Source organism: Anser cygnoides, chromosome 14, assembly GCF_040182565.1.
Source record: "Anser cygnoides isolate HZ-2024a breed goose chromosome 14, Taihu_goose_T2T_genome, whole genome shotgun sequence".
Taxonomy (NCBI): Eukaryota; Metazoa; Chordata; class Aves; order Anseriformes; family Anatidae; genus Anser; species Anser cygnoides.
This window is the reverse complement of record NC_089886.1, coordinates 614393-633329: the sequence shown is the minus strand read 5'-3', so window position 1 is coordinate 633329 and position 18937 is coordinate 614393. Positions and strand designations below refer to the sequence as shown.

Sequence of the window (18937 nt, the reverse complement as noted above, 5' to 3'; positions counted from 1 at the left end):
AAAGGAGTTAAGACAGTATTGGAGGAAAGGCATGTCTTTATCTCCAGTGAATGAAAAACTTAAGGGCACCAAAGAAGGAACTGAAGTTTTCACAATTTCTTCCTCTTAATTTCCTAGATAGATTTTTTTCAATCTGGCTACCAAGTGCCTATTTTGACAGCTACATACACAAAACCTCACTATACCTTTTCAGAATTGAGAAGGAGATGTCCATTTGCTCTCACAGCTACTGGCCACTTTTCTCTGTTTGAAGACAAGATGCAAAGCGTATAATTAAGTAGAAATATTCCTTTTAAAAGAGAAAATAAACATTTTATGTTCCTGTTTGGGATGAATAATTTAAATGAAATCTTCAAAAAGTATCTGGAGAGGTGGCTTTAAAAAAAAATCCAGGAGTGTCTTTGAAGATGAAAAGAACTGTAATATAAGGGCTAGGGCTTACCATTGCTGACATGCAAAGCAGGGAGCACTGCACCGACAATTACACTTCATTTACCTTACCTCCCTCCCTTCAGCTATATTTAATTTAAAAGACTGTGATTAGCACTGCTCAGCAGCACTGGATAGAGCTACACAGTCTTCTGTTGGGCAAACCCACATATCTCGACCAGTGGAGGAGGCAGATTCATTCTCCATGATCATTGTTACTATACATGAGAAAACAACTTTTCCTATATACAGTTTTATACAACTTTTAACTAGCGGTTCAAGGCAATACAAACAGTATATTCATGCTTAGGAACTACATCTTTCTAAAAGTCCCGTGTGATTGGCAAAAATTCTCAGCCTGTACTATACAGTCCACTGCAGTATATATATATATATATACACATATATATATATACACACACACACACACAGTTTCAACGGTCCGTGAGAAGTAATTAAGAAAACATTGATAATAAATTCACTTCAATCTCAGTGCAAGAATATGATTCAACATCAGAAAATCCATAGAAAGAGATATTTACAGAATACATTTGACTTTTATAAAGGAGGTCAATGAAGGCTACACTAAAAATTAATTCTTTACTTTTATACATTTTCTTTCTAATGTGGCTGTTTAACTGTGAGCTTTTCGTGCCTCCATAGACAGACAAAACAAATGAAAAATAGTGGCAAACATCAGAGGTTCCTGCACCAGCTGTATATGGATTTAGCTCTAGACGTTGCTACTGTATATTCTTCTCTGCTTCTCAAAGATAGAAAAAGCCTTAAAGATACAGCAATGCTGTTTTAAAATGTTTTTTCCATGTACCCTCTAAAGAAGTACCAAGAAAAGGTACTGTTTCGTTAGAACATGCAAATCCTTAGGCTTGTTCTAGAGCTATGATTTAAACTGCCAAATCGATTGCTCCATGAAAGAATTTCAGCGTTTAGAACAGGGTTTCAACAAGCCAGAAGTCATATTATGCAGTTAAATTTCAGTTTTGCTTTAGCCAGTATTTTAGAATCCGTACATAAAAAACCTTGTATCTTAAAATCTTTAAAGAATTCTAGGGAAATAAAAAGGAAAAACAAGGGTAAAAAACCTTCAATTTCAATATCTTCTAGTATAGACAATGGTAAAAACACTGATATAAAGAATAAGTTTTTAAGCTAATCCTGAATGTTAGGTAGTCAAAAAAATTAGCAAAACCATCAAAACTAAAAACTCTCCAGCTTTATCTCCTGCACACCTGTGTTTTGCATTAGTTCCGAACTTACCTTTGATCTGACCACATAGCCACATGATTATAGAGGTAGTATGAGAGATGATTTGGAATGAGATCTTTGCCAGAGACTCTGAGATCCACAGGATACCAAAATTCAAACTCCTCCTTTAGCTTGTCCAACTTCTCTTTCGGAATATCTGTTTTAGGAAATGGAGCTGCCTTGAAGAAGATGTAATCCCAAACTTCTTTGCTCATTTGATGTGCCCTGCACAGAATTACTGACATCTCAATCTGAGATTAAAAACTCCTCTTACAAGCCACAGCATTTTGAATAAAACTTCTTATATCTGTTGATTCATTCTCACAACATACTCCCCATTTGAAAAGCAAACACGAACAAAAAGAATATAGGCATTTTGTTCAAAATTGAAGGAGTCAAACATGAAATACAAAATCAGAACTCAGAAGTACCAGCTCAGGCCATGCCCTGCTTAAAACGTCCTTTGATATTTCCTAATAACCATAAGGAATTCTGTAAAGAAAAAGCAATTAATAATTAAAGTATAATCTTGAATGCCCTGAAAACCTGTTTATTTTACAAATGCCTTCCCCTCTAGGCACCACTTGTGACCTTAATTCTGTAATGAATACCTATTAGTATGTAAGTTTCTCTGAATTCCTTGCACTGGGTCATATTGTCATTCCTTCTGGTTTCCATGAAAGTAGAATAGCAGGAGTACAAGAAAATTTCTGTACAATTCAAGATCACCTTCCTACATGGAAAAATGTGTCCCGTTTCCTGTGCACCCTTCACCCCTCATTACCAACACAGAGCTGGGATACCAAATTCATTCAAAATTACTATCAAATAAGACACGTTTTAGCAATTACTGGAAGTAGGATCCACAAGTTAAAAAAAATTGTTCTACATAGTTTTTTACTCCTAGCTTCTTGGAGTTTCACTGGAGTCTACCATATACTACCTGAAAACATTTCAAATTAAATAGTGTCAAATCTACATTTACCATCTTTTAACATCTACTAAGGTGCTTTGGCCCTGTATTATGCAGAGAGGAAAAAAAACTTCTGAACCCAAACTACTTTTGCAAATATTAAACACAGTTCAAATGACAGACAATACCACCAGTTCAGAACAGTCTTATATGTACCAGTTTTCTGCTTTAGCTCTGGTGGTTCTGCTCTATGCTTTAAATTACTATTGTGTGCTGTGACTTCGTTTCTATGTTTGTTGCTAAAGATTGTTGTATCTGAATGACGAATGACATGATGTGCCATGAATCCCTTATTTACTGTACCCCACAGAGTTAGTCTTAGTTAAAAAAAAAATGTATTTGCTAATACTAAAAAGAAAGATGTTATCTACTCATGTAATAGCACAATGTAATTTTAGGTACTTAATTACATACATCAAATCTGTAATTCAGTGCTAAGGATGGTCACTTCAAAGTTTGTTCCCAGACACTACTAGTGTGTAGGTAACCCCTCTGTAATTAGAGAGGTTTGAACACAGGAGAGGTTCTGCTCTCAAGGACATTCCTTCCCTCTCTCTGGCCACAGTACTACTTCCCTTTTTCCTTTGTATTTCTCTACAGAATTGCTACAATTTATCTAACAAGCAAGCTAAGTTTTGACAGTAATGCCTTTTAAACACAAAAGCAAATCAGCCTGCTTGGCAAGTCTTTGTCAAGAACAATTCAGAAGAGGACACAAAATTAAACAAGCAAATTTAGTGATTCACTCTCCTTACCTAATGCCTACAGGAGATTCTCCCTGGCCCCTCAGGTTCCCTCCTTGTAACAGATGAGCAACTGTGTAATAGGCCATGTAGATAGTTGAGTCAGAGAGAGACTCTATCAGCCACTGCTCATCCCAAGGCAAACGGGTACCTGGAAGAGATGGAAGCCAGGTATCAGACAGTCAGTATCATCCCTACTTGCAGGTCTAACAAGCAAGACATCCAAGCATACATTAGCAGTTCATGACTTTTAGTGGAATCTCTCTCCTTCTGCAAGTACTCATGCTTACACATTTAAAAATCCTTTAAAAAAAAAACAACTGTGCATTTGAAAATTTTATTCAAGAGAAAATACTTGCCATTTTTGTAGCCAGCATCTTACAAACAAATTTTAATTCATGATTATTTGTTGCAGATTATAATGCAGTTATAATAGCTGTCCCATGTCAAGCTGCACCTGCTTTCACACCTTGCAGGCTACACATGCCAAAGGCTAGTCATCATTTGAGGAGAACACCCAAGAAATGGAATTAGTCCCTTCTGCTAAGATTCCTTCCAAACCAACTGCCCAGTCAAAAGAAAAAAAAAAGCCAGAGATTACCCCTAGCGCCACAAGTTTACAAGATAAAGGGTGCCTTCTCTGGGATGCTGGGTCAAGATTTAAATTGGATAAGTGTAGAACAGATTTAACTATACCATTTTGGATCCAAGGTACACTTCAGCCTTCCAAATGAAGTAATGAGTACAATACTCATGAAGCAATGAGCAAATACGTTTTTTGCTTACCTAACCCATACGTCCTTGAGCATGCATGCTCTTGTAGCCATCCTAAAGTAGCTTCAAAATTTCTCCTAGTCTCTTCACAAAATCTGTAAGAAATAAGCTATTACTAATCACTCCTCTCAGTCTTCTTAGAACACCATCACCAGCAAACAATCTCTCCTCTTTACATCTGCTTTTATAACTTACGTCTCTAGATGTTTCAAGCACTCTGATGCCTGTTGCTTCCAGTCCACTTCACCATAATCTAAATACCTACAGCCATGAAAAGTTTATGTAACAAAGCAATCAACAAGTTGGATATAACTAGACAGTAATGCTTTAACTACAGCTTTACTTCACTTACCACTGGTCACAAAGGGCCACGACACATTCATCAGTAGACCTTGATATGACTTGTTTCTCAGGTTCCATATAAATCATGGCTTCATCCTATGGGAAGAGATCATTATACACCTAAAAGGGCAATAAAGCTAAGATAAAGGGTAATAAAGCTAACTTAGCAGAGCCTTGAAAATCCTCGCATCTAACACCCATCATTTTTATTCTAATTTGTTTTACAGCATTTATTGCATGGCCTTCATAACTGCACTGGCTCTCTGCCTCAGTATTTGCTTCAGTAAAATAAGGATAATATTTGACTATGTACCTCCTAGATGCCTCAGTTCACATAATTCTGTGAAGAATGTCTCCATTCATTATGAAAAGGACAGAAGCAAAACAATATTACTCGTTAGTTATGCTCCTAGCAATTGAAACTATTTTGGGAAAAAAGTTATTTACAGCAGAATCTAAAACATATAACAAATATCACAGCTACTATTTAAAAAAAAAAAAAAAGGTTGGGAAGGCAAAGAAAAATAGAATAGTGAGCTTTAATTCTTCCTTCACAGACTATATATTCTGATGGAGGATGAAACAGTATAAAGCGTTATGTTATAAGCTGAACATAACAATGCTGCAATGGCAAGCAAATATTGACAAAGTAACAGATGCCTCTCTCACTTCCAGTCCTCACTGGGAAAATCTTATCAGAGTAATGACGATCATTGTTCATTTACTCTTTCTCCTCTGCTTGATGAGCCCCACCCAGAAATGGGGTGTCTGCATGTAATGAATATCCTTCAATTTTACTTGAAAAAGCCTATAAGTTCAGATCCTATACTTTGAGTATCTCACAGCTTTATCAAAGATGAAAATCAGACCAAAATATTTCCTAGACAAAGTGATGGGATGAAGCAGGGAATAAGATGTCTCTACTTAAGCTATTCATCCCACTTAACCAAAGAACACAAGCAATTTGAGCAGTAGCATATACTCTGTAGCTACCCTAAGAACCATTAAGAGGACTGCAGAACAAAAGAGGTTTCCTCAGAGACACGATTATTGTGAAAAAAGACAAAATGGATGATTTAGAAGAAGCTGTGTGCATTCTACGACATACATTATCCACCATCATCTTCTGAATAAGTTTCTTGACATCTTGAACTTTTTGTCCTTTGTATCCATCTACCAACATTACCTGTAAAAGATGAGTCAAGAGAGTTAATTGTTTTTAAATTAAGAAGAAATAGGTGCAGTAGGTATTTGGATCTAAGAAAGAAATAGCGATTACTGGATTTTTGACGTGCACAAATAGGAATCAAGCTTTCAGGTTGTTTGTTGGTTTATTTTTTGTTTGTTTGGTTGGTTTTATTTAATAGACAATCTTCTTTACCTAAAACAAAGTTGTATACAGGTTGGCATGCGTATAGGCAACCCCACATAGCTAGTAAGAACAGCAAATTCTTTCCAGCTTAGGAGAAAACAGCTGAGGATTACATCAGAGTAACCCACTACACGAGTAGAGACAAAAAAAATGTATATATTGCCATCTTTTCCTATCGGTTTCCAAATCAATACTTTAACAAAATGGATCAATTCTTTAATGCGACCACTTGCTAAGAAACCAAATTATGAGCCTCAGTTTGTATTCACACATTTCTCTATTCTCTTTCTTCATTTCTACACAACTCCTCCAACTGTAGAATGCAACTGCAGAAGAATTCTTAATGAAAAATGGACTCTTGAAAAAAACAAACAAAACTCCCTCTTTCCTGCTGTTTTTTTTATTTTATTTACCTTGCCCCATGATTTTTTTTTCTCCCAATCAAACTAAGCCAAATCTTTTATTACTTACTCCTTCGTAAAATCCTTTCAGGTATACTCTCTCCTTGGCCTCAGCAAGTTTCTCTCTGTCGTTCTGGCTCTGGATTTTGAGCTCATCACAGACTGATAGAGCACAAAGGTTGCCATATCCTGGGATTTCGATGATGGGCACCTGAGAATTAACAAAACAGCGTCACATATTGACTTCAAGTTATCTCAATGTAATATCTACACAAGGATTTGTCTTGTAGATTTGATATACTTCACAAGAAGTGATGCACTGAACAAGAGACAATATTTTGCTTGATTTGCAGGCCCTAGGCTAACATGAGTTTGAACCAGAGATCAGGAAGGGAAACAAGAGGCGGTTATTACTTATTGTGTTTGTGCTGCATGATATAGTAGCACGTTGTACTACTCTGTGCGTAGATTTGCAGCATCTATTAGTAATCAAGTTACGTAGGCATTTACAAAGTATCAGCGCAATTCCACTGATAAGCTCAAGAATTCTTGGTGGTCCCTGCTGGGACTTCTGATCTGCTCTCCCACAAAAAATAACCCAGTTTTATCTCCTCACATCATGCCAGCAGCAAGTTATACCAGCACTGAAGCTAGCCTGTGGAAGCAAGGGTAATAAGACAATGTTGGGATGGCTTTACCCGTCACCTGTTTTCCAATGAAAACTGATTCAGCCATGAGTCGGTGTTAATAGGAAGGGACTTCAGCCCTTTGCACAGAACAGATGCAGCCTTGCTTGAAGGCAAGATAATTATTTTAAGTTTTAACCAACCAATAGGTTATCGATGTAAAGATGCACTTTCTCCAAACAGTAATTTTCACAAAAATTGGTACTTTTATTTAACTCTGGTATAGCACAGAATAATAAATCTTGACTGCAAACCCTAACAGACCAAATATTACAACTATAACAAAACTGAAAGTTTAATGTTTTCATATCTCTTTCATCTGAAAAGTAGAAGTTTGGGAGAAATCAGATAGAAATTCTGAGAGAGGCAGGCAGTTCTGGCACGTTTCTCATCAGTGAATGCAAAGCCATGTGTACTGCTGATGCACACAGTTGGGTGTACTCACCGGTTCAAACGGCAGGACCATTTCATCTTTAATGCCATACTTCACTCTCAAAGCCTTTGAAATTCAGAAAAAACACAACATGAATAGAAGTAAACTCTTCTATCTTCGAAGGTTTTTAGTGCCTCTCATGGACATAGTATTTTACTATAAAGCAAACAAAAATGCTTCTCTGCATGCTCACCATTTCTCGCACATGACTTTAATCCCTGTCTCATTTTCACGTGATTTTCTATCAGAACGAATACATTTCTAAGATGGAAAAAGCCACACTAGAGCCAAGTAGAATGGAACTTCAACAGCCAGTGGACAGCTGTTTAGACACTGATGCCTTTCTGAAATTGTGATAGCAACAGCTACTCTACGTAGCTGAAATTCATTTGAAATTTTGAATTCATACAGAGTTCTCATCTCTAGAAGTTATTTTCACAACAGGAATTTATTTCCATTTCACTGACACTCTTCTCTGCATGTTAAGATACAGAAGTGACATCATTCTCATTCAAAAACCCTTCTTGAAGACTGAGAACAAAAACTTTGCTGACCTCAGCTGGTTTTATTTTATTGTTTAACTACTTTGATTTGAAGTTAGAGATGGCAGAACTACAACCAAAGGGACTTTCGTTTTACCCACTGGATATCCCCTTTTGTCGCTCCACACCCCAGAAAGGAAATAGAAAGACAAGTGATTCAGGTAAGAGACTGACCTGTTTTTTTTTCAAATCTCTCAGGGCTGCAATATCATCTGGAGAATCAGAAGGGACACTTGTTACCACTCCGGTTCCTTGACAAAGAGAAAGATAAAACAGATAAAAAGATTAGTCAACATACTGAATGTACAGCGTGCATCAAACAGGCTTAGGCAAGAAGCTGTTGCAACGTTACCTTTATCTTCCTTGATTGTGAGCATGGGAAGAGCATATATAACTTTGTAGCTGGTGAGAGGTGCAGAAAGTGCAGCGCCAAGAATCTCCTACATGGGGCAAAAGAATATAATTACTATAAACAGCACTTTTTCAGTCTAGCCGAGTAAGCTCTTCTTGCTGATACTATTTTAAACTTGCATATGTGCAACATATGCATTCATGTGCATTGCATATGCATTCATATGCAAACATGTGCATTCCCCACATATTATAAACAAATACGTGTATTGTTAGACAAGGAGGAAGTACCTAAGAAAAGCATCTGTGTACCATTTGAGATAATACATGGACTATTTACTAGTCAAAAAATCAAATAGCAGATAATATTGACAAAATAATTCAGAGCAAAGCAAAATTACTGAAATAGAAAGTCTAGAGCTGGAAAAAGATAAGCAGGAACACAGTTTGCATCCAAACATTTTGATCACATCAGCATCAAGACACTACCGAGAGGGTAGACACTGCAACAGGCTTCCTAGAGAGGTGGACATGGACAGGCACAAGGTGTCAGCCAAGAGGTATTTGGATAGTGCTTTTAATGATATGCTTTAACTTTGGGTCAGCCCCAAAGTAGTCTGACAGTTGGACTCACTGACCTCTGTAGGTCCCTTCCTACTGAATCTATTCTATATTGTGTTTTATAAGAATTAACTAACCACGTTCAAAAGCTAGATTAAACTAAAGGCAGTAAAAGCATATTGTCAAGATTTATGCACTGACAAGAGGTAGTCTAGGTGCTGCAGTTGTCTTCATCCCTCTCTAATTTGCTTGGATTCATATCATCTCTACTAATGAAGAATCAAAACGTGTACTTTCTACTTCATGCAAAGCAGGATCAAGAAGGATGGAAAGAAATTTTAGTGAACAAAGATCAAATGATGTAAACAGCATGAAGGTACTCTGGATTAGGATGAACAAATGCCAGTAACCACGCTTTTACTACCCTTTAATTTCTGTTCTCCGTAAATATCAAAAACTAACATTCAACTACAAAACTAACAAAGCTGTATTCACAAAAATGGAAGCTTCAGCACCAGTCTTTTTCACATAATACCTTACAGCTGTTACTTTATAGCTATTACTTTTCTTCTTTTTCCATTCCTAGCACAGAAGAGTCATCACTCTTTCCAGCACGCACAAAAATGCTACTTAAATCATTCATTTATCAGTAATGCTAAGGCAACAGTAATGCATTTGTCAATGAGATAGTATATCTGGTTAATCTCCCAAATGTAGTACTAGCTGCCAAAGAAGCTCTTTTGCATTTTTTAATTTTTTTTTTCAAGTTACTTAACACTCAGATTTTTTTGTAGTTCCTCTATTTTCTTTATAAGCAGAATTCTACAGCCACCTTTTTAAGTATAAGTAAGCTTCACAGGAGTAGATAAACCTGGCCCACAAGCTGCAAGATGCTTACTTCTCCCATCAGTTCCTTGACAACAGGTACGACTCCATTATCTTTTGTAAAGCCCTGGTAGGACATGTTCCTGGCAGCTCTTTGCGTACAGATAAAAATATCCCCATTCACAGTCTCAAAGCCGATGTACTTCATATCTGGGCGAACCCAGCAGTTAGTCTGTCCAAACATGGTCTCTGGTCTGAGCGTAGCAGCCACCAAGAAGATATTTTTTCCTCTTAGGCCACTGGGGGGGGAAAAAGTATTTTATAAGTCAGCAAAATAAAAACATTCAGGGTAATACAAGACATGCTCTTAAGTTAATACGAACTGTAAGTAACATTTCCTAAGGGATGAAAGTGGCTCATTAAGCTTCTTTGCGGGGCTTTTAATTTAACTTAGTTTTTGAACTCCCAATTTGTGTTCCACACAGACTAGTGAATATGGCAGCTCAAAACAGAGACCAAGTCTTTGCATGACAAATAACACTACAAAATTAAATTCTGCATTAGGTAAAACAGACTAATTTAATGGTTACTTCTGGCCATAAGTTGGAAGTTATTTGCCATTATGAATTCAAGACCTACCTTAACTTTGCTGGGTAAGGATCTAACACCTTCATTTTTATTAGAGTATATTCTTGAGGTCCAACACCCTACAGTTCACATAAACAATGCACCAATCAATATATGAAGTTGACTCAAGCAGTAAAGAAAATAAATTCTATTCTGTAGTAACCTAACACAAACGCTGTTGAAAGCACCAGTTGTTTCTTCAAAGAAAATCATATTTCCATTGATACAAATGGCTGCTTAATAAAATGCAGTCTGAAGAGAGGGGTTCTATTTTATTCCTCTGTCCGAAAATTTACTCATGACAGCAACTATCTCAGCAACATAACAAAAGCTTATTTGTTTTGTTTCAACAAATAGATAATGATATGCTGTAGTGATGTTGGTGGCACAAATTGCCAGACAATCACAGAAAATAGCTACAGTGGAAAATACTATCCATAGTTCAGGATAAGTATTCTCAAAAGTGGAGTTCATTCAATTTTCACATGTACTGACAACTGAGAACAGATAGTTCAGTATGTACAAAATACATTTGACCAAGATACATTTTTTCCATTCGGTATTTAAGAACCATAAGCAACACATAAAAATGTCAACTAAAAATATTACCTCTCCTGTTTGCCTGTCATGATCCATGCAAGGCTGTCCATCTTTTGGAGAATAAATTGTGTATCTAAAAAAAAGGTATATGTTCATTTAGTAGTAAATACAATAATCTGTAGATGAAGAGAAGGAAAAAAGCTCCTTATCAAAGGGAGATTCCCTAAGTGGTATTTTCAAATTTTGCCTCTGTTTCCACTGCCGCCAGCAAGTACTTGCCAGAGCTTTCAGTATTGACCTTACTTTGCTTTGAGTCGGCATCTGTTGTCAAACTAAAACACAGGGACGCTATTTCACAAACGCGGCTAGCACAACAAACACACTATGTTACAATGTCTATAGGGCATTTGAAATAAAAGGATTTTAGTTTAATTTGAGTCATAGGCAAGTTCTAGAGACATTTCACAGGGCTCCAAGTTTTGTAAAGCTGAGTTTATCCAAACTCACAAACGCATGGCAGGCTTACCGTTTCCCAAACTTAATCTTATTTCTTTCTCTTAAGGTAAGGAATTGCCATCGCACAAAGGAATCATAATAAGGGTTAACATCTGTGGTAATGAAAGAACGCCTCCAATCCACCTGGAAACGTGTAAGAGTTTCTAGTGAGTAAATAAAGAAATTCAAGGAAATTTGAATTACTGTAAAACCCTAACTTTAAAACTACAAAAGACACTTTTCTCCAAAAACATATTGCAAGTACATATCCTACTAAGGGAGCAATGTGCATGTGCTTGGTCTTTCAGAGCTGACATGTTAAAGACAAAAGAAGCGTATCCACAAATGTAGTAACAAGTCAAGTATGGCTGCTTGCATAATTGAATTTTAGATTTCATACAGTTACCTTCAATCCCATGCTTTTCAGATCCTGGACAGCAAGGGGAGGGAAGTAATCCAGCCAATGCTCGGCTTCAGAAAAACCAATTACTTCTTCATCAGATAGACCCAAAGACTTCATAATTCCCCACTGGTATTTGGAAGACCCAGTCTTGGCAGCAGCCTTACTCTAACAGGACAATTGTGATTAGAAAAAAACTGCACGTTCTCACATCGACAATACCTTCATATGCTCCAGTGCATTTTTCCCTCCACTTACATTGTGGTTTCTATTTCCAGATATAGAAGTTAATATGAATATTCTAGTTGCCTTTCACAGTGAAGACAACTACAGTTTGATCTACAGTATTTCATTTCCTAGCTCATGTTCAACTACACACAATTTAGTACCCTTCCCCCCTTTTCAACTGACAAATGCTTAGATTTATCACGATACATCTGCAGAAAATGTGTGCCATGAGAAACTGGCAAGAAATGACCAGTTAATTGATGTGCTGGTCAAACAAATGTGTATTTTTACCATGAAAAGGTGGAGCAGTCCTATACTAAATCCTTGTAATAAAAGCCTTTCCTGCTGGTACTTTGCTCATACTACTTTTTCCAGCTATTGTCCTTCAGCTATCTTATGTCTCTACCCAACTGGAACTATCTGCAAGAGCAATCAAGATCCTATCTACTGTTGATGCAGAACAGGCAGAATCCTCAATCTAATACTTATACTGCAACAATCTCTTTGGAATAAATTATACACATTAGAACACCTCTAAAGTTTTCCTGGACTTGATTCTTTCCTTGCCTTGTGATACTCCTAAAATCATACATCTCTTACAAATCGGATAAGTCACAATATTTTGAGTGATTTTCCTTAGGGTATTTACAATAGAGTACTCAGAATAGCACATCTAACCCCTACTGCTAAGAAAGCAGGGTTATTTCATAGTTTGTGAATGCTCTGTGCAGCAAAACGTTCAGAGTATTATATTACTCTGGATGATCTCATTTCTCTTAGGAGGCTATCAAACAGTGCACCAGCTTATCATTAAGTTTTCATGTATTAAAATGGCATCTCTGGAACCATGCAGGAAGTGCATTTTTTTCAAGTCAACCTTAAAAGGACCAAGTTATCTTGAAAAAACAATCAAAATATTTTTATCACAGGCTTCTCTGAGGTACGTGTAGGAGGAAGAACGAACTATGATGCATACTTTGAAGCTTTTTGAGCACAGCTACCAACCCGGAGTCCTTGTTTAATCAACTTTACCTTTTTCCCTTTTGCTTTGTCTTTGATGATAAACTCTTCTTCTTTTTTAACAGAATTTTCTTCTTCCTCTTCCTCCTCATCAGGAAATTCAGGGGGGCAGCCATATAATTCCATTTCTCTTTTTAGCTTATCTGCACAAGCCTAAATAGAGTTATTGGTAGACTATCAGCACTTTTCCGTAGCTATGATTGAAGCAACTGACAAGGATCAGTTTCTACTGATAACACTGTGTTCTACTACAACACTCAAACTTTTTCTGGACATTGCATGACCTTCTGGGAGACCTTGCAACTTAAAGAAATCCTGCCAGGGCAGGATGATGCTTACAGTGAGGATTTCCTTCAAATGAAATAAAACTACTTGGACTTAATTTTGAAGCATTTTATTTTCTAGTATGTCATATTGCATAGTTCAAGCACAAAACACATCTTTACTACAAATTCAGGTTCCAAATCACACTGTCTTAATAATTTTTTGAATAAATTACCATAATGTTCCAGACAGACAGTAGTCAATGTTCCAAGTAACTTTACGCATAGAAAGCATCAGAAAAAGCCCTCAGTAACTCTTACCTTGATAGGCATCCCAGTGCAGTGTAGACCAAATGGGAACAAACAACTCTTTCCCTTTAGCCGCTGATACCCAGTTGCAAACTATAAAAAGTGGAAAAATGAAACACATGAAACAAGAATGGCAGAGGGCTAAATCAACACCCTTCCCAAAACGTAAATGTAATTCCTTTTCCACATGAAGCTACAAAGAAACAAATGCAGCCAACAGCATCTAAGAAGCTAGTTGTAGGAAAAAGTAAAAACACATTTTGTTACCAGGCCTGCCTAAGCACAAAGTCTTCCTAATTTTCAGGGGGCTGTTTTTGACTAGTGAAGAATGCAAAGAAGAAATGAATTTTGTGGAATCCTATCCATTAATATCTAAAACCTGTTAACACACAGGTAATAGAGCACAGTAGTCACTAACAAAAAAGACAATACGGTTCTTTGTGAAGTTTGTGCTAATTAGCAGCTAAACAAACAATAGGAAGCAGCACCTCCTAAAAATATCTGCAAGTGTGAAGGAAGAACCAGAGGAAACACCTGTATTCTAGTTTCCCAGAATAAATTAAAAAAAAAAGTGATACGTAGTCTTTCTTTTCAGCCACCAATATTGCTTCCAGAAATATGAAAAAAGGGAAGTTTGAATACATCATTATTGAATCTATGAAGTAATTAGCAAGGCATTCTGTTAGCTTGACATTTAACTATAAAATTAGCACGTAACTACAAAAGTAGCATTAGCTCCTTTAAAAGAAGCCCTTAAAGGTATTAGCAATGGAAAATTTTACCTCACATTTGGATAAAGAAAATGTGTGTCCCAGGTGAAGTCGTCCATTCATGTAGGGGTAAGGAAAAGTAACAAAGTACTTTCCTTTGCTGAAAAGAAATTCAAAGAATTGAAGCATACGAACATAGAACCGTGCTTTGAAAGTGAGCACCAGGAGAAGCATAAATAATACCGTTAACATCATGGTATGTTCTGATATTATCAGCTCACAGTCACATGAAAATACTTTTTTTTCTTGCAATATCATGAGTCTTTGATTGTAAACCACTGCTACACTAACAAGTTTTATCATGTTTAAAAAAAAAAATCAGACTGACATCACAAAGAAACTTTGAAAAATTGTCTTCCAAAGTTAGGAAGTTCTAATCCTGATTCTCTAAACAAACTACTGCAAAGGCTTACAGAAATAATGTATTTAATCTCTCACTGTCTGAGTTCAGCCTTACTAGTGGTACGCTGTAAATAATCACTTAATATTCAACAATAGTATTATTGCACAGCATTTTGTATACATATTATCATAATCTGACCTCTGAAAACATCTAAAATAATTTCTAGATATCTAGGACATTTGAAATTTCTGCCTCCACCTTCGCAGAACTGCCTCTCCTCCACGGCTCGCCTTTACCCTTCGGACACTACTGCTGATAATATCAGTGTGCATAAATAAAAGCTAAGTCATTTATTTACTTGCAAAATATTATAGCTTAAGAAGCTGCCACCTGTTATAACACTTCAGTTATTATCTTGGTTTAGTTTGACTTTCCCATGTAAGAAATAACCAACCTCATGCTGCCAAGGTCACTGCTTTTTCACTCAGACCTTACCCAAGCCACTAAAGCTGTTTCACAAGTAAGGCTCTCTATACTGTAAGGAGCATCGATCCTCTTGATTTGAGAGGAATTCTGCTCTCAAGCTTGCTCAGCATTTCCACAGCTTCCGGCTTAAACAAGATTCTCATGGTTACTCTGAGATAGGAGAAAAGCCAGGAGTTAAGCAGCCCTTTCCCATCCCACCGCATGCTCCCTCCGCCAGTCAGATACTCTTCCTGGTGGTGGCACCGCTCCGTTCGCTCCTCAGCTGGTCACAAACGTAATTCACCATTTCTTACAGCTCTTACAGTCATGAGCAAGCTGTGACCGAGGTAACCAAGAAGCTGCCCCTCTCTGCTTGAGCAGTACTGCACCTGCCACAAGGGAACTCACACAAAATCAAAATTTGGTAGCTGCTCAGGCACTAGAGCAGGCAGTATCTGTCCTGGGGAAAGAGTGAAGAGACCAGACCAGTGCTACACGTACCTGGTATTTTAGAGGGAGCAATTTCAGAAAGCTAAGAGCGATAATGAAACCAAACGTGGGAAGAAATTTAAACAACAAAAGAAGCACCTTCTATAATAAGCAGATAGCAGCTCAGGAATATTCTCCCACAAGACCAGGTGGCCATTATCAAAGTAAAGTATTAGGTTAACTGAAATCAGCACAGATTAAAAGCAGAATGCTCTATTAAAAAAAAAATCAACTAACAAGTAAGAAAAACGCAATAAAATTCACAGCCGTTCAAATGAATTAGAAGTGACAAACACCAACAAGGAATGGAAAAATGCCTCAGTACAGATATGTACATATGTATACGTACTCAGTACAGATAACTCAGTACAGATGCACACACAGAGATAACATCAACAAAAGGTATTTTATTTGAACAAAATAAAAGAACATAGGTAATCCTATCAAGGGCATTATGAAATGGAAACAGCAAAGAACAAGACGTGGTTGAGGCACAGCACCTCTAGAAACACAATGAAATCACATTAGCAGAGAAAGCTTTAAGCAAGGAAGCAGAAATGCAACGAAACGCAGGGATTGGAACTGAGGTCAGGTAACTGAAATGAAACAAAAACATCACTAGCTATTAAAACATCCAAAGAAGATCTGTGGTGGAACACCATTCCCTTTAAGTAAAGGACGTTTTCTTTCCTAGGGAATCCCCTTAAGCCTAAGCAGAAATTATAGCGAAGAATTTATTAAGCCTGAGTTTTGGAAAAGATCAACCACATTATAAGTCATCTCTCCTGGCTCATTTTCTCTGAATAACTGTGATATTTAATAATGATGCGGATGTTTTTGCTATCACTTCCTAGGATTGAAAATTGCACGAATGGCACCAAATCTCTCACAGCAGTTCTATCACAATACCATGGAGCTTTAAGAGCTCAGCTTAAGAAAAAGCATCACAAGTAAAGCTTTTTCCTGCACAGGATGAAGTCCCACTGTGACTATGTAAGGAACGACTGCAGAACCGTACATGGCGGCAGCACCTCTCTCTCTCTTCTAGGGTAGCTTTTAGTAGTACCAGCTATTTTATGAAAACAGAAGTTTATGACAAAGCCCTGAAGTAAATACACAACGTTTTAACTAGAGTGTAACAAAATCAAGTTAGCAAGGCAGCTTTTCTTGATTTATAGGGTGGTCATACGTAATCATAGTGAACGCTGAAATTTCATGTTTGCTCAATATTGTAAAACTGACCTACCACGTTCATTTCAGTCAGAAACTAAGTATTAATTACAACCCTAAATTTCAGACTGCGTTTCTCTTAAGCCAAAAAAGATTTCTACAATGCTAACAAGTGTACCCACACAACCACTTTTATTATGCCTCCTAGATTCAGGATTCAACTTGTCTGACCCATTTAGGGGCACATGTGTCATTCACTATTTACGCAGTCCTGAGACTAACACTGCTGAAGCTGCAGCTCGCAACAAGAGCAGTCCAAACTGAAGCTCTGTGACTAACAAACAAGTCACACAACTTCAATGCAGTTCATATACTAAAACAGATTGCAGCACCTCATCTGAGTAATGGTAATGATCACACACCCGGCCTTTGTCTGTTTATACACAAAGCAGAACAGGTTAGCCTACACCAGGACCCGAGGTGTTTGCTGAAGAATTTTCTATTCTCAGTGAAGCAGAGCGAGTACACGCCTCCTGAGCTACCGCACCACAGATAGAGGAGAGATCCTTTCTGACTGGGCGGGTGTCAAGCCCTCCTACTCCTTTACCATATTGAAAAAGGCTCCTACACACCAGAAATTAGACATCTCAAAAAGGAATCTTGTTTTTAAAATCCCAGATGGCACTGAAACTACCAAGGAACGAGAGGACTACTGGAACGTGGCCAGCACGTGTTCACCACCGCTTCATGCCATCAGATACGGAAACGCTAACTTCATGCGTGAGAACCTTCAGATGATGGAAGAACACTGTTACTTCCAAAGAGGCCACTCTTCCCCTCCCTGGATATTGATGGAAAAAAAGTTCCCTGGAAAAAAGCTTCAGATAAGTGACAATAAAACCACTAAATAGCGTGACGATACCTCTCTCGGTTCTGCGTGTCCGGAGCATTCGCCTCAAAGACTCGTTCATCGTCCCACTTCTGCTGAATCTCTTTTTCAATTTTCTTCAGGAAATCAACTTTTGCTGTCCCCTTGCGTTCCTGTGAAACAAAGAAGAGCAGAACTCTGGGTGAACAGGTTTCCGAGCACAGAACCGCAACGCGCTGCGGGCCGCCCCCAAAGCCCTTCCGCTGCCGGGTGCCGCGGCCCCAGAGCGCGTTCGTGAGCATCTCCCTGGCCTCCGTAACACCGCGGCATCACCTCACAACGGAGCATCACCAACATCACCAGTGCCATCGCCAATGCCACCGACACCCCCCAATCACCCCCACATCACCCCCACACCCCAAACGGCCCGCGCCCACCCGCATCCTCCGGCCTTCCGGAACGCCTCGGCCCCGCGCGGGGCGGGCTGGCAGACTCCTTCCCAGGCGGTGCCGGCCCGCGCGCGGCGCCCCGCCGAAGGCCCGTTACCCCACCAGCACCGCGCAGCCCAGAGACGCCCGAGCCCCGCGGCCAGGGCCGCGCTTCCCCGGCGAGCGCGGAGCCGCGGAGCCGCTTCGGCCCCGGCGGCTGCCGAGGGCCGGGGCGGGGCGGGCGCTGCCCGCGGCACACGAGCCCCCGGCGCTCCTTCCCCGGCGCCTCCCCCCGCGGGGCGCTCCGCACCCGCCCGCCCCCGGCGCTAACGCCGCCTGCCCCCCCCCCGCAGGGCGCCCGCAGCGTTACCGCAGCGCCGCGGGCAGCCCGCCCCCGGCAGGGCCCGCACGGACCGCGGGGCTCGGGGCGGCCCCGCCACGGCCCTGGCCCAGGCCCCGGGAGCGGCCCCGCGCAGCCCCGGGCGCCGCCGCCGCGCCGGTCCGGTCCGGGCAGAGCCCGCCGGCAGCGCCGGCCCCGCGCCAGCCCCACTCACCGCCATGCTGCCGGGAGGAGGGGCCGGGGGGCGGCGCCGCGCCCCGTGACGCGCCGGGGCCGTACCAAGGCGGCGGGGCCGGGGGGTGGGGGCGGCCTCCCCGCCCCGCCCTGTCCGTCCCGCGGCCGAGCGCTGCGCCTTTAAGAGCACCCCCAAAGATGTCGCCGCGGGGCTCGGGCGCTCGCGCGACCCAGCGCGGTGACCTCCGGGTCGCGCTCCCGGCGGCCGCCATTGGCCCGCCGCGCGGCGGCGCCGCCGCCCGATTGGCTC

At 39.8% G+C, this 18937-nt stretch overlaps 1 protein-coding gene across 2 annotated transcripts in view; it reads right to left on the bottom strand.

The window, feature by feature from the left end:
- Positions 1-18790, bottom strand: part of LARS1 (leucyl-tRNA synthetase 1) — a 30129-nt gene extending 11339 nt beyond the window's left edge. The window contains exons 1-21 of one of the 2 annotated variants that reach the window (XM_066977137.1): positions 18668-18790; positions 17740-17858; positions 14363-14450; positions 13593-13673; positions 13021-13161; positions 11767-11928; positions 11392-11504; positions 10935-10998; positions 10338-10405; positions 9772-9997; positions 8314-8401; positions 8136-8212; positions 7432-7485; positions 6371-6511; positions 5636-5713; positions 4538-4623; positions 4381-4446; positions 4198-4280; positions 3424-3562; positions 1708-1920; positions 186-243 (exon numbers count right to left, since the gene is read on the bottom strand). In XM_066977137.1, the coding sequence (XP_066833238.1) occupies positions 186-243; positions 1708-1920; positions 3424-3562; positions 4198-4280; positions 4381-4446; positions 4538-4623; positions 5636-5713; positions 6371-6511; positions 7432-7485; positions 8136-8212; positions 8314-8401; positions 9772-9997; positions 10338-10405; positions 10935-10998; positions 11392-11504; positions 11767-11928; positions 13021-13161; positions 13593-13673; positions 14363-14450; positions 17740-17858; positions 18668-18673 (2151 nt within the window). In that variant the 5' untranslated portion in view covers positions 18674-18790. Of the gene's footprint in view, positions 1-185; positions 244-1707; positions 1921-3423; positions 3563-4197; positions 4281-4380; positions 4447-4537; positions 4624-5635; positions 5714-6370; positions 6512-7431; positions 7486-8135; positions 8213-8313; positions 8402-9771; positions 9998-10337; positions 10406-10934; positions 10999-11391; positions 11505-11766; positions 11929-13020; positions 13162-13592; positions 13674-14362; positions 14451-17739; positions 17859-18667 lie in introns of those variants that run through there. The other variant, XM_048057201.2, reaches the window with a different exon arrangement.
- Positions 18791-18937: the final 147 nt, after the last annotated feature.